Genomic DNA, 13,855 nt, shown 5'->3' with positions numbered 1-13,855 from the left:
ATTTATCTTTTTTGTTTATCTTGGTACAATAATCAATCGTATTTTTCCAATGTTTCGCTAATCGGCAATTCTCTCGCTTCTGTTAAGTATGCCCTTCAACATATGCGCTCTCGTGCCACATTCTCTGTCTCCTCCTTCCAACCTCTTAATGGCCAATTCAAGTTCTGTAACCGCTAGATTTCTTGGACCCATATCGCGAGAAATCATGTACATCAACTTTACCGCTAAGGCATAACTTTGCATCGCCTTGCACCAAATGGGGTGCTCCCTCATGAGTTCTGGAGACCCAGCTAGTCTGACAGTCTCCCAAGCAAGATTCCACGTCAACTGATAATCCTCAGCATTGTAGTATGCAGTATAAATATAATCGTGGAGAATCTCAATTGTCCTTGTTCCCGTCGGTGTGAATGACTGTCTAGCCGCTTGCAAAACAGTTGAATAGCGCGAGGTGAGAACATCGACAGGCAACGCTTGACGATCGCACTTGTTCATGTAGTTGGACCATGTTGACTGTACAAGAGGGTTATCAAACGACAGTCGATTCTCAAGGCAATGAATCGTCTTCAAGTAGCCCATCTGTATGGCTTTGGAAAATTCGCCGATTGGAATCTGACACAAGCATGTGAGCAGCTTGGGAATGGGATGGTCTCGGCCGCCTTTGTTGTAACGTTGAATTACCAGTCGACGTAGGAAGTGAAGGAATCTGAACAAGATCGAATCATCTCTGTAAATCACGGCTGCGTTGAGAAGCCTGGTACATATGGGCCAGAGCTTGATGATCATCCCATAGTCATTCTCGACACCAACAATACTTTTCAGCCTCTCGCCAACAATGTTGTATGTTATCCATGCTTCGTCAGTTTTGTTGCTTTCCAGAAGTGTTATGAAGCCGAATATCTCAGCACCTATCTGTTGCCAGACTGATGAATAATCCGTGGTACCTACAGGGACAATGACGTCGAACATGTTTGCAGAGAGATTGAAACTGTCAAATAGACCATATACATAAACTTTTGTCGAATTTAGAAAAGCCCTGTACCTGGTATATCCGTCAGACAATTGAGTGTCCATGGATAAGCGAGGTCGTAGGTGAGGAAAATGAGCTCTTGGTACAACTTGGTCAACTCGACGTCTGGGTCGTGTTCTGGGAGTATCACTACTGAAGACAAGTCGTGTACCATCTGAGTTCTGGTTCTTGTTGAATTCTGCACCCCATCTTTTGAACTGATCGGTATACATTTTGGGTCTAGAAGTTGTCAGATGAAGGTGTCAAATATCTTCTGACATGTTATTTACGTTGCGTCGAACCCCTTTCTTTTCATCATTTGCATCAATACTTTCCTTGATCTATTGTTCTTGATGTAGATCTCATGAATATAATTCTTCATCTTGGCCCAATCTTCAGGTGTTGGCCTGCGGCAGGCACCTTCTGGGTTTGTGTCCATAGCCAATTGTTCGAGGTCCAATGCGCTCATCGTGAACTTCGTTCTTTGACTAGCGGTGTGAAATTGCAAAGTTAGTAAATGTGTTTCTCTAGACCCTAATGAAGAAATATGCTGTGCTGGGAAGGGATGACTGGCTGGTTTAAATTTCCTTGCATCCATGTGTAACGATGAGACGCCTGTGTTGTTTGGCTATACCACATGCATAGTAACCATTTGTTAAGTCCCTCCAATTGGCCCGTTTAAATTTCCGTGCATAATGTAGCTTTGTATCTTATGTGACTCATGTCGGCTATCATATAAGTAGTTCCGTGTAACAGAGTCGGTCAAGTCAGCCTGCATTACAGTCAAGATTGACCAGTGATTGTTTGAGATAACAGGAGTCAGACGTTCATGTTCTGGCCTCATTCCTAAGATCGACATCATATTGTCCATGCAAAATACAATTTGGGATCTCCGAAACATTTTGATATACCACCGAGAGCAATCACGGAGACCGAAGAGCTGGTGTATATAACCGGAGAGATTGTCCTGGTTGATGAGTGCAAGTCAAATAACGACACTGGTGTCGGCAACATGGATCAACAGCAACTTCTACCACGTAGGAATGACCTCCAAGATCAAGCAGACCCAGCGAAATGGGGCCACCAGATCCAGAATGCACCAGAGTGTATTATTTTGATGGCCCGCTGTAAGCTACTCATGTCGCAACAATCAATTACTGCACTTGATATTCATGTCGAAGGCTTGAAGTATGTTCAACTTCCGGTGAAGTCACGGTGTATTAATATGTGTTCAGGTACACCTCATTGAGAGCCAATATCCGAGAATGTGCCCAGCTGGGTCAAGATGCATTGAGGAAGACAGCAGAGCAGATGGGCACCGTCAATTGCCTTGCGTTCGAAATGGCAAAAGACAGTGGCATTGTGAGGCACAATTGACGTCGTGTCTAGCTTGGAAACTGACAACCTAAACAGGTCGATTCCATTCAAAGGTACACCGTAAACGAGAGACAGTCCGTGCTGTGGCAGAGACGACGAGAGGAGTACATCAAGCGAGGTAGAAACAATGTTGCAAAGTCTGTCCGAATCATTGCCGAGTTAAAACAAGACTATGTTCAATGGAACGAAGTAACCAAGATCTTGCTGTCTGCACTAGAACAAAAGACAAGTGTGTATTTATCAAGTAGGTTGGGGCTACTGAAGCTGACTTAAATTAGCCGACAACGAGAAGGAGAAAAAAGAAACTGAGAAGCTCCTCGCTGAGCGCCAGCGTGAGAGAGATAGGATACAACAAAGAATAATAGCCCAGACAGAAGCCACTCAGCACCTCAAATCGACATGGGACAGCCTCACAAGGGGGTTTATCGTTGTGAGGGGTAAGTGACAAGAACAACGTGTATCCGCAGAACTGACCGAAGTGGATTAAAGAAAATAGCGCTAGAATCGAACTTGGGCTTACTGTCGGCGCAGTGATGGCTGTAGGCGTTCCGGTTTTGATTAATGCTGCTTTGTCGGCCGGCCTTCCGGGTAGAATGGACTATCTCCAAGAGAATATCAAGGTGCTGGACGACAGAGTTAACGAGCTTCACGACGAGATTGGGTCTACTGTGAGTTGGCAACACGGTACAGCTCAACATGCATATCTAACATCATCAGATTGGTATGAAGGAGCTCTTGGCAGAAACCCTCCAAGACCTCAGCAACCTGCAGAAGCAGGTTGAACACTTTATGGATTTTTTGATCGGCATCCAAAGGGTGATGGACAATATCCAAGACGAACAAGGTCTGTATCTGATGGAAGGCATGACACCCCAAGATCAAGACGAAATCAGACAAGACCACGAGACGAGACGAGTATGTTTTTCTTTCTTTCTTTCTATTTAACGAACCTTAAGCACCAACTGATCTGACTAATAGGATTATGCCAATGACGGCGAGCTGATGAAATCAAAATTTATGACTGCATACAAGGCAACGACTCTGTACAACGAGGTTTCAAACACCTACATTCATCCAGGAGTTTCTTGGTTGACTGGTCTGTGTTTTGACGACACTGAAGCCGACTTCAAGAAAGGTATTCTTGAAATCGAAGAAAAACGGAACGAGCTTTGCGGGGGAGCCGAGAAGTTGGTTGATCGGGTAAGTAAACTGATTCCGGTAGTCTTTCAGATTCTGACGCATTTTAGCGTATCAACGAAATTAGAATCGAGTTGAAAGTGGTTGATCCGGCTCCATCTGCAAAGGAGACGGACGATCATGTCGAAGAGGATGATCAAACTCTACAAGACTGTTATTAGACTAGCTAGTAGGGACAATTGATGACTGTATGCCGGGGTATTACAAGACTGCACATGAGAACTTCGGTGGATAGGTCGGCGTGGAGTGTTGAATAAAACAACACACTCATTTGTATGCAATTTTCGAACTCTGTCATTTCTGTATCTATCTCTATCTAGTCTATTTCTTTTACTATACTTCCTGGCCTCAGACTCTCATCCTTGAAAACATGAAAACGAAAAGAAAGCCGGCTCCAAGAGACATCAAAGTCCAGGTCGTCCAATTCTTCTTAGGATTACGCCTCTGGTGACGTTCAACAGCCATGATGTACCTCTCTGGTACTGGTAGACGTGCAATGCAGGGGCCGCTCATTGTGTTTTTGACAATGAGGCTGAAAATCAAACTCTGACCGAATCGTGGGAAGAAGTAGTCAACGAAAATCTTGGAGAAAAGGGTTTCCTTGATCGAGGCTGAGTTTGTCCGACGACCCTGGTTCACGGCATCCACGGCCCGTTGGAATCGGTTCGCCTGGACGTCAGTGAAGATTGCATCAATTTCGCATTCTGTCAGCGATCCTTTCGCATCTTGGTCTTGAAGAGCGTCAACAAGAGTGTTGACAAGGACAGCAGCGGTCTCCATGGCGCCATTACCTCCTTGGGCACTGATGGGATGCAACTGTCGAGCCAAATTAGTCAAACAGGATTCTTGTGGCGTTGCGTGCTTCAACATACCTTGTGTGCTGCGTCACCGATCGTGATGATCCTTCGATAATGCCACCGTGGAAAAACATGATCTTCAATACTGACGAGAGAGGTTTGCAGTCTGTGTTCATAAAGATCCTTGAAAGTTGTTGTTTCGGTCAACTGGTCTTCGAAATGTTCCTCCGCAAGCTGGAGTTCGTCCTCTTTGGTGTACCTGGGAATATCCTTTCCATAGACTTTATTGGCTTCCGTGAAGAGAAACCAATAGTAACGGTTCTCGGGTGCGGAAATGATCATGTAGTTGCTGTTCTTGAAGAAGGCATTGATCTGCTGAGGTGACGCAGGCAAACCAGGAGGCCTTTTGGAAATCCCAAAGATGCACTTGGACTCGCATTGAAGGCCTGTTTATTCTGTCAGCTAATGTTGCCAGGATCATGGTAAGGGAGTACTAACCAACCAGTGGGTCTGGCTTGAAGAGGTCAGACTTTGCATCATTTGCAATCCGCCACATCTCTTGCCTGACCTTGCTGTGGATTCCATCAGCACCAACAACAATATCTCCGGTGTATTTTGATCCGTCTGTTGTATGTACAGTAACATGGTCGCCGCCATGTTCCACAACGTTGACGCGTTTACTTGTCAACACGCGATCCTTGTACTTGAGGCTGTCGAACAGAACTTGAATGACGGTTTGGCGATCAACAAAGGTTTGAGGATATCCAATTCTGCGAGAACCCGTTAGCACCACCCGTTTGTAGATACCTCTCTCTGATAACGCACCTTTCTTCCAGCTTCTCCGAGAACGTGGTGGGTTTTGTGTCGATCCATGTTTTCCCACTAAACAAGCGCATTTGAGCAGCGTAATAGGTGTTGCCAACATTATTGCGAATTTTGTCGTAGCATCCAAGCTGATCCAGGATTCGCAGGCCAGATGGGAGAAGGCCGAGACTTGCGCCTAGTTGAGGAGCAATAGTAGGATGTGCTTCGAGCAGGATGTAATTGATGTTGAACTTTTCGAGCATGCTGGCCAATGAAAGGCCCGACACACTCCCTCCGACAATAATGACTGTGAAACCCATAGTTCCTGTTGATCGAGTAAAGTAATGAGGTACTTGATTCGATTTGAGCAAGTTTATATGACATCTCATGCTAGTTGAAATATAGCATATGATTGGCTTAGCCTGATGTGGCTCTTAGGCTCGGCCGTCGCTGCTTGCGGGTTCCGTGGCCCGTGGCCCGGCTCCGAGTCTAGTTCGGTGAGTCAAGTCATTGATGGCCATAGAGTCACGCCGAGATTTTCAATCTAAGGGAATTATGCTTGTCTAGTTATCTGTGTATAACACTGAAACCACCTGTTCATCATCCAATCAAGTGGCCCGTCGTCTGCGTCATCGACACTCAGCCACGGTTTAGCCAAGTTGGACAAAATCCAGCTCTCTCTCGCCCGGCGTCTTGTCACGCTTATCATCGTTACTTGTGTGGTTACCGGAGGCCGACTTCACAATTTCCGAGTCTCAACGTCTACGTAGTAGATGAGCGAGCAAGCATTGCACTGCATTGCATTGCATACCTGGCTATCATGGATGACGAGGGACAATTCGAGGCCAACAGACTTGGCGGTGGCCCTGACTGGCCACCGGGACTCCCCGAATCAAATCGACGAGCTGTTAGTGCCCACTTCCCTTGCTTTTGACACACCTGTTGATGAATGTTTTATCTCGTAGTGTGATGCTTGTCGTGCCCGTAAGGTATTGCAACCCCGCATCATCATTGCAGCCAGAGCCTCAAGCAGATTGACATACTTCCAGGTCCGCTGCGATAGAGAATCCCCATGCTTCCACTGCATCAACGCCAAAATAGCATGTGTTTACACTCCCATCCAACCTCCAAGGAAACGCACACGAATTCTACTCACTCCCCAATAGTACGTTGTCCTCTGAAAGCCGCCTAGCTTGCACAATAACATGCCAACTCTTCGCCTTAAGTGAACGAAAGATAGACCTTATCGATAACAAGCTAGCAAAAGCCATTGGACTTCTTGAAAAACTCCAAGTGGGTGGCTCATCCAACGAAAGTTCTCAACCAGCAAAGACTTCATGGATGTCTACAGAGACACCACTCTCTTTACCCACACCAGCCAGCCACTCATCCCAGCCGAGGCAGGCTCGGGGGCAGGTAGTCGAGGGAGAATCTTCATTGACCGCCCACTCTGCCTTTGCCAACGAGTTCTTGCAAAAGGTCGCCGCGACGGACTCCATACAACAGTCTAGCCCAGAACTATCTGAGACTCTCGATGAGTTGTCTGACATCCTAACGCAACAAGGTGCTGCAATTGACGAGGCACCATACCCGCATGCCAGACCAATCCAGCCATTGAAACAGCCACAATGTGAAATGCCTCCACTAAAGACGGCTATTGCTCTGATCCGAATTGCAAAAGGTGAGCTTGCTGACCCCCCTCACACAAGATATTGTCCATGCAAAATTCCCAAACTGACATCATGATTGATGCCCCAGCCAAAGAACTCGTGGGAAGTGGTTGGATTTACGAGTTCCTTCCATTCCAGCGCTTCACCGACATGTGTCTTGACGTTTACTTCAATGACAACCATTCCGAAGCCAACTTTATCACTGTTAACGCTGGCCTTTATTCCTTGTTTCGAGACTACATTTTCCATGTTTCGGCACAAGAAAAGGAAGCATACACTGCACATAGTATCTTGTGTCGCGACAATCTTGAGACTGCTTTATCCAACCTGCCGTTACATCTACCTGCGACAACTGATATGATTCTTGCTCTTGTGTTTGGAGTATGTAACCCGGCGCTAATCGAAAATACTTCCGCTAACCACGTCGAAGGCTTTCTATGCTATCGAGCTGTCGAAGCCGTCTCTGTCATGGACCTTGACTGTAAAGGCATCAGAGCTGTGCCAGACTAACGCCTACCATAGACTCTCATCGATGGAAAACGATAAGAGTGAGGATTCCCGATACAAACAGTTTTTATTTTGGAGCATCTACTTCATCGACAAGAGTCTATCTCTGAGGCTAGGGCGACCCTCGACAATCCCTGACTGGGATATCACGATACCTCGACCATCTATCAACGATGCTCATTCGGAACCCGTTTCCGCCTACTTTGTTTTGTGGATCGAGACAGCCCGATGCCAAGGCAATATTTACGAGATGTTGTACAGCCCCAATGCTATGGCACAATCCGACCAGGTCAAGCAGTCCAGGGTTGAGGCTTTGCTATCGGATCTGCATCAATTAGAGACAACAACCTTGGAAACCAATGTATGCCAGCACAATACAAACATACGTTTGGTCTCATTACTAATACCACCACTAGACCATATGGCTGGAAGAAGCAAAGAAGAGTTCTGGCGAGGATCTAGTGAATTTCTTCTATGTGTCGGATAACGTCCTCCGCCTATCACTCCTCACGCTTGTTCATCGCGCTGCTCCACGCTTGCCTGGCTCTGCTACAACTTTCAATTCCGACTGCATCGCTGCTGCTAGGACAACCTTACAGAAGCATGAAGAATGCATAGCCCTCATTCAAAGAAGTGCAACACCATATCTTGCGACATACATGCATTGGTACGCAAGCAGTTACATCTGGGCGATTCCAAATATTGATCGAGTTTTTGCTAACGTACTTATTAGGACACTTCTATTTGCTCCATTTATTCCATTCATCGTCATTTTCTGTCATGTCATCGAAACCCAAAATGAGTCGGATCTTGCCCGTCTTCAGGCCTTTGTCACGTCTATCCAATCTGCCACATCAATTTCTAGACCCGCTGCTAGGTTACATCGATTGTTCCAAACTCTTTGCAAAATTGCTCTAAGCTACATCAAGTTTCACTCTACGACACCAGCGGACAACCGGCAATACGGTTCAAAAATAGACTCTTACTTGGACGCTCTGGGATTCTCTTCTGCAAGCGGTGGCAATCCTAGTCGACATGATAATATGTTTTCTCAGCAAAATAGTATCGTCGGTGATGGGGCGATTGGAAGCAATAATGCAGGAACTAGTGTAGACGGTGTGGGCGACGAATTTCGCGTTATCAACCCGATGATGTGGATGGGAAATAGTATGGAGTTGGAGGAATGGCTAGAGAACAGTGAGGTCATGGCCGGTTTGATTTAGCGAGAACATGGAAAGAAACTGGCTAGCACAGTGAGACATTCATAATCGTATGTTTCAGTCATCATAAGTGTTACGGCGCAGAGTGATTGACAACACGACATCATCATTCATAGGCAGAGTTCAAATTCTCTTGTTTCTATATCTATATATTTCGATGCCCTGGACTGGAGACTCAGGCAGGTTGAGCGAGCGACTCAAGCTCGGCATAGTCCTTGTACCAGACGTCATCTCCATCCTTGTCCAAGTCCTCAACATTGGCAATGATAGCGTCCTCCAAGCTAGTCCAGCCAGGTCGACCAAGGTCCTTCAGCAGCTGCTCGGCCTTGTCTCTAGGCTCGATCTCGTTGGCGTCCTCTCCATCCGCGAAGTTCTCGGGGAATGTCTTCTCAGGGTAGTGCTTTCGGAGGATATCGAGAACTTGGTTCCAGTTGAAGCGACCGGCAAAACCAAAGATGCGCTGATCCTTGACGTGGTCGAAGATGGCGGCCGCAACGTGAAGTCTTCCAGTGTCGTCGACATCGATGAAGTATTCTACCACAAGTTAGTCCAGGGTTTTCATGATCTGGGTGAATGGCGGGGCTTACGGGGCGCGGTTCGGCGATGCATAGTGGCTACCTTGTTCTTGTAAAGCATAACGGGCAGGCCAGAGCTGCTAGGGTAGCCTTGGTTGGCCGCGTCAATCGTCTTACCCCAGTTGTAGTTTGGCAGGACTAGTTTCGATTAGCTGAAGTTCCATATGCCCATTCGTTGAAGTCTCACCAGTGTTGACAACCAGATCAGGTCTCTCGCTCTGGTGTTCCTTGTGGTACTTCCAAATGGCCTGTTCGGACTGAACCTTGCTGGCAGCGTAAACAGCACCGGCTCGCGCCATTGTGTAAGGAGGGTCTGACCACGCAATCTTAACAGCACCTTCACTCCAGCTCTCCTCGTTCACAAGGGCGTGAGGCTTTCCGGGCATGGAGATGGTGGCGGCGCTTGATGAAGAGGTGAGGACAAAGCGCTTGACGCTTGGTTCGCCGTAGGCAACCTTAAGCGCGGTGAGAGCACCGGCAATGGCATCAGGGATGACCTTGTTGGGATCGGGGTTAAGAGACATGATGGAAGCAGTGTGGGCAATAACAGAGACGCCTAGAATGGTCTGATTTTAGTGCCTGTGCGCCAAAGTTGGGAGGTGTCTTACCCTTGACGACTTCTTTCAGGTCCTCCTCGGAGGTCATATCTGCCAGCTTAACAAGCTCAAAGTTACCCTGACCATATTGGTTGTCGAAGGCAGTTGAGAGCCAAGAGTTCTTTGCTGGGTCGCGGACAGTACCGCGGACCTTGTAGCCGAACTCGAGGAACTGCTTGGCAACGTGAGAGCCGAGGAATCCGTTGACGCCGGTAACGAGGACGACGGAGCCCTTGGGCACAGCTGGATTATCAAGAGGAGCCATTTTGGTATAAGTGTATAGATGATGGATGTATGTTGATGACTATGTTTGAGATAGAAGTTATAGGATTTATATATGTAGAAACCTCGTGTTGAACCCCGCATTAACTACCCTAGTCTTATTCGCAGTGCAACACCAGCTCCATTGAAACCATTAGCCTTGCAGACGCTACCGACGGGCCAGATTCCTATTCTGTGCTGGTGCGGCGTTTCGACCCTGATGATGAAGAATTACCAACATTCTTGATTTGTCAGATGCCCCAACTTAAAAACCAAATACTATCACACGCGAGTTGTCGGGCCTATTTTCGTAAAGATATTCTGAGAATTCTATTAATATCATGAGATTTCCTATGGAATATTATTACATCACTTTCTAGATGTGTTTGACAGTCCTGGACGAGGAGCTGAAAGCGAAACTCGATATCCCATAAATTCGCAGTGGTATGAGACAGCACATAAAGACATCAAAACACCGAGAAAGTAGTGTTTTCGTAGACATGTAGTCCGAATTTCAATACCAAAGCCTAGGAGGTTAATTTACTCGATATTCTTATTACTTAGTTGACATTTGTACTGTATTTAAGAATTCTAGACTCAGGCCAACGAAACGGACGTTGATATAATGAGAAACCGCATCGCTCCAACATAAGCATAAAATAAACTTTACCAGTAATACTGGGCGAACGGATGAAATATGTGGGAAATGAAAGATGAACAAACAAATAGGTATCTCAGCTCGGCAATCTGACCACGATGTTCCCGAAGTAGCAAAATGCCGCGCTGTCAATATGCGCCTGTCGATCTACTGAGGCTCCAATACGCCAAATACGCCACTATCCGCGGTAGAAGAATGAAAATTCTAAAGTCCGTCGGCTGATCCACGCTGCAGTGAGCATAGCAAACGATGATCACACCCGAAAAGGGTAACTTTTTTGCGACGAGTGCCGTGACGTAAGCGCCAAATCTGACGTCCAAGATATGCTTACATCTTATGTCTATGATCATCAGGGTGACTCAGTTGTGAGAGATCATATATAAAACAGTCATCTCGGATGGAATTGTCCTCCTAGCCTGCTTCAAATTCCCGTATCAGTACTCCAACATGGTGAATCGAGGTGCCTCAAAAGGTTGCATCACATGCAAGAAACGGCGTGTCAAATGCGACGAGACTCAACCTTTTTGCAAAGCCTGTAATCGAGTCGGGCGACAATGTGCGGGTTATGGAAAGCAACCTGTTCGGATTAGGTTCAGAGACGAGACTACACGATGTATGAACAAATTCCAGACTTCAAATCAATCAACAGCCAACCGCGAAAGACAGAAGCCAGGGACCATATGTACTTTTCGGCACGTCGGGATATCACCAAGCCTACTACCAAAACAACAGGACATGGCAGTATCCTTCTTTCTCACATATGTCACTGATGTTGGTCGAAATATGGAGTCAACCCGAGGTTTCTTGGAACTTGTTCGTCCAGTGCTTGCAACTGAGTCCCAGGATTCGGTATTATCCGTAGCAGTCAAAGCTACCTCGATCAAGCTTTGGGCACTATTACGACCGTCCGACGTCGCCACCTCATTGCCAATCAAACTATATAACCAAGCACTAGAAAAGCTACAGTGTGCTGTCAACAGCCCCGAAGAACAAGAAAAAGGTGCGACTGTCATTGCAGCGCTCATGTTACAGCAGCATGATACTCTAGCCGCCATATTCGGTCACAACAAGTCTAACACGACGCACCGAAAGGGTGCTTTGGCCTTGTTGACACAAGAGAGAATGAGAAGGTTTAGATACCATGGGCATCTGCTAGGGAACCATTTTCACTGCAAGATTTCCTTTTGTGTCAGGCACAAGGTACCTTTGACACAGGACGAACTGAAGTGGCTTTACAGTGAAGTGATTCCCGCTCTTCCAAACAATTGTAGCTACATGCTGGACATTATTGGGATATCTGTGTCCAGGCTACAGAGTGTCATGGCAGATTCGGAGTCTTCTAGTGAAGGCATAGCTCTGAATGCACTGCAAGAGCTTCCGTCTATTGTCTATGATGTCGAGACACAGCTTCAAGCATGGCTGGACACAGTACCAGATATATGGCATCCCAGAAGACTCTCGGTCACTAACTCTATTTCTCCTTCTGTCACTACTTACGACGGCACGGTCGATATTTATCCCAGCATTCAGATCGCCAACATTTGGAATGTCTGGCGCATGTACCGCCTCACTGTCGAGCTGGCCAAGGCAAAACTATTTAGCAGCTTGAACAGCGAAAGTACAGAGACGGACAGAAAGGAATTGCAGGATGTACTGAACCTAATCGAAGACATAAGTCGAAGCATGCCATTCTATCTTGGCAATTGTTCCCGGCCCATAAGCTTTACAGATATCAACGACCAACAACTATCATTTCCCTGCTATCACGATTTGCCGCCTGCAGACGAAGCATTCATCGCGTATAAGAATAGCAATCACTACGTTTCGAGGACCGATCACAATCGCCATAATCTAATCCATGGCCCAATCGCCGCCCTAAGCGTTTTATCTCACCTCGTTGGCCTCTTTGAAGACCCATGTTCGCAGTCACTGTCATCTGAGGGTGGGTTTCAAAGACAAAAACAGTGGATTTATGAGCAGTTTCGCCGCTCGCTATACTTGATGCGCTTCATACCACGCAATGGTCTGGATGTAGGTACCGACTTTCGAGATGAGAACCAAAGGCCAATGCAGGGACAGTTGGTCAATACCATTCGTCAAGCACTCTCCACAGTCAACTTGCTGTGATGCCTTGAACAAGTCATGATCCTGGTACAAATTGTCAATTTTAGTGCACAGGCAGTCTATTCCCACTTCTATCCCTTGTATCGCTGTGATTTACGAGTCATTACACCGTAGTTGGAGCTAGCTACTATCTCCGAAATGATACAACCGCGGCTTGAGCAATTCCCCCACTTGACCCCAAGAGCCCACCGTGTTGTTGAGTGGGAAAACTCACGAACGCTATTCCCTTGCCGACTAGAGCAGAGTCTAACTCCGCACTCAATTCGAATTCCCCTCTTCTCACTCCCCTCACGAGTTTTGGCGTATGTTGTCCCCCACGTCATGGTGCGCTTTTCCTATCATTGGATAGCTTTGTGCGCCGCTTTCATCATTTTGCACGTCACGATAGTTACACGCAAGACACACTGCATCAGCGCCAAGGAGGTTTTAAACGAGGAAGCAGGATGATAAAGCCAATAATATTACCAGGCCAAGCAATGTGATGGTCTCATTTGCGTCATCTCGTCGCCACTATTTTGATCAGAGATTCCAAAGTACTGCTATGGCTGGACTTGTGGTGCTTCACGATGTGGTCGATGACTTGGCGTTAGCGAGATCCATCCAGATTAAAGAGTACTATGTAAAAAGGAAATGCAGGTATCTCCAGCCATTGGGGTCCGCACAAGAATGGGTCTTCAACCTTGGAAGAGGACAAAAAATGAGGTTCTGCCCGGGCTCGAACCGGGGACCTTCTCGGTGTTAACGAGATGTCATAACCAACTAGACCACAGTACCTATTACTGTTTGTTGAGGAACACTTGGCTGAGCAGGTTCATATCGACGAGAGAAAAAAATCCATACGCGAGCAAGGTCAAAGTCAAAACCAGGTCACGACAGGCGATATCTGACACGCCTAAAATCAACGTCATACCGATCACTCAAGAGACTTTCACGTTGCAACAATAGTTATCAATCATAAGACATTTCAATCTTGAGAAACTTTTCAATTCAGATTGTAGTAGGATCCTCTATCACGCCTAGCAAACTCTGTAAAATACCAGTCCCCCAAGTCATGACAAAACTA

The 13,855-nt window shown here is 46.6% G+C and overlaps 6 protein-coding genes and 1 non-coding gene across 7 annotated transcripts; 3 read left to right on the top strand and 4 right to left on the bottom strand.

The window, feature by feature from the left end:
• Nucleotides 1-57: 57 nt before the first annotated feature.
• FGSG_11213 (uncharacterized protein) lies at nt 58-1,475 on the bottom strand (the record flags this gene model as incomplete). Its single annotated transcript, XM_011326824.1, has 4 exons — nt 58-1,010; nt 1,040-1,144; nt 1,179-1,246; nt 1,297-1,475. 4 exons carry the CDS (start codon nt 1,473-1,475, stop codon nt 58-60), a joined length of 1,305 nt encoding a protein of 434 aa, XP_011325126.1.
• An 842-nt stretch (nt 1,476-2,317) lies between these two features.
• On the top strand, nt 2,318-3,741 carry FGSG_11214 (uncharacterized protein; the record flags this gene model as incomplete). The annotated part of the gene is made up of 7 exons (XM_011326823.1): nt 2,318-2,368; nt 2,420-2,627; nt 2,662-2,820; nt 2,927-3,051; nt 3,101-3,298; nt 3,362-3,583; nt 3,631-3,741. The coding sequence occupies 7 exons, from the start codon at nt 2,318-2,320 to the stop codon at nt 3,739-3,741; spliced, it is 1,074 nt and encodes a 357-aa protein (XP_011325125.1).
• A 187-nt stretch (nt 3,742-3,928) lies between these two features.
• On the bottom strand, nt 3,929-5,501 carry FGSG_11215 (uncharacterized protein; the record flags this gene model as incomplete). The annotated part of the gene is made up of 4 exons (XM_011326822.1): nt 3,929-4,396; nt 4,453-4,823; nt 4,876-5,147; nt 5,203-5,501. 4 exons carry the CDS (start codon nt 5,499-5,501, stop codon nt 3,929-3,931), a joined length of 1,410 nt encoding a protein of 469 aa, XP_011325124.1.
• Nucleotides 5,502-6,005: 504 nt separating this feature from the next.
• Nucleotides 6,006-8,581, top strand: FGSG_11216 (uncharacterized protein; the record flags this gene model as incomplete). The annotated part of the gene is made up of 7 exons (XM_011326821.1): nt 6,006-6,088; nt 6,147-6,170; nt 6,348-6,862; nt 6,940-7,232; nt 7,282-7,719; nt 7,775-8,025; nt 8,092-8,581. The coding sequence occupies 7 exons, from the start codon at nt 6,006-6,008 to the stop codon at nt 8,579-8,581; spliced, it is 2,094 nt and encodes a 697-aa protein (XP_011325123.1).
• Nucleotides 8,582-8,753: 172 nt separating this feature from the next.
• FGSG_11217 (uncharacterized protein) lies at nt 8,754-10,014 on the bottom strand (the record flags this gene model as incomplete). Its single annotated transcript, XM_011326820.1, has 4 exons — nt 8,754-9,112; nt 9,166-9,291; nt 9,341-9,709; nt 9,762-10,014. 4 exons carry the CDS (start codon nt 10,012-10,014, stop codon nt 8,754-8,756), a joined length of 1,107 nt encoding a protein of 368 aa, XP_011325122.1.
• Nucleotides 10,015-11,115: 1,101 nt separating this feature from the next.
• Nucleotides 11,116-12,795, top strand: FGSG_11218 (uncharacterized protein; the record flags this gene model as incomplete). The annotated part of the gene is made up of 1 exon (XM_011326819.1): nt 11,116-12,795. The coding sequence occupies one exon, from the start codon at nt 11,116-11,118 to the stop codon at nt 12,793-12,795; it is 1,680 nt and encodes a 559-aa protein (XP_011325121.1).
• Nucleotides 12,796-13,492: 697 nt separating this feature from the next.
• FGSG_20759 lies at nt 13,493-13,566 on the bottom strand. Its single transcript has one exon. It is a non-coding gene; the product is annotated as a tRNA-Val (tRNA).
• Between the last annotated feature and the right edge of the window lie 289 nt (nt 13,567-13,855).

This window comes from Fusarium graminearum, chromosome 3 (assembly GCF_000240135.3).
Source record: "Fusarium graminearum PH-1 chromosome 3, whole genome shotgun sequence".
Lineage (NCBI taxonomy): Eukaryota > Fungi > Ascomycota > Sordariomycetes > Hypocreales > Nectriaceae > Fusarium > Fusarium graminearum.
Note: the sequence above shows the minus strand (reverse complement) of the source record. Positions and strands in the feature narration are given on the sequence as shown.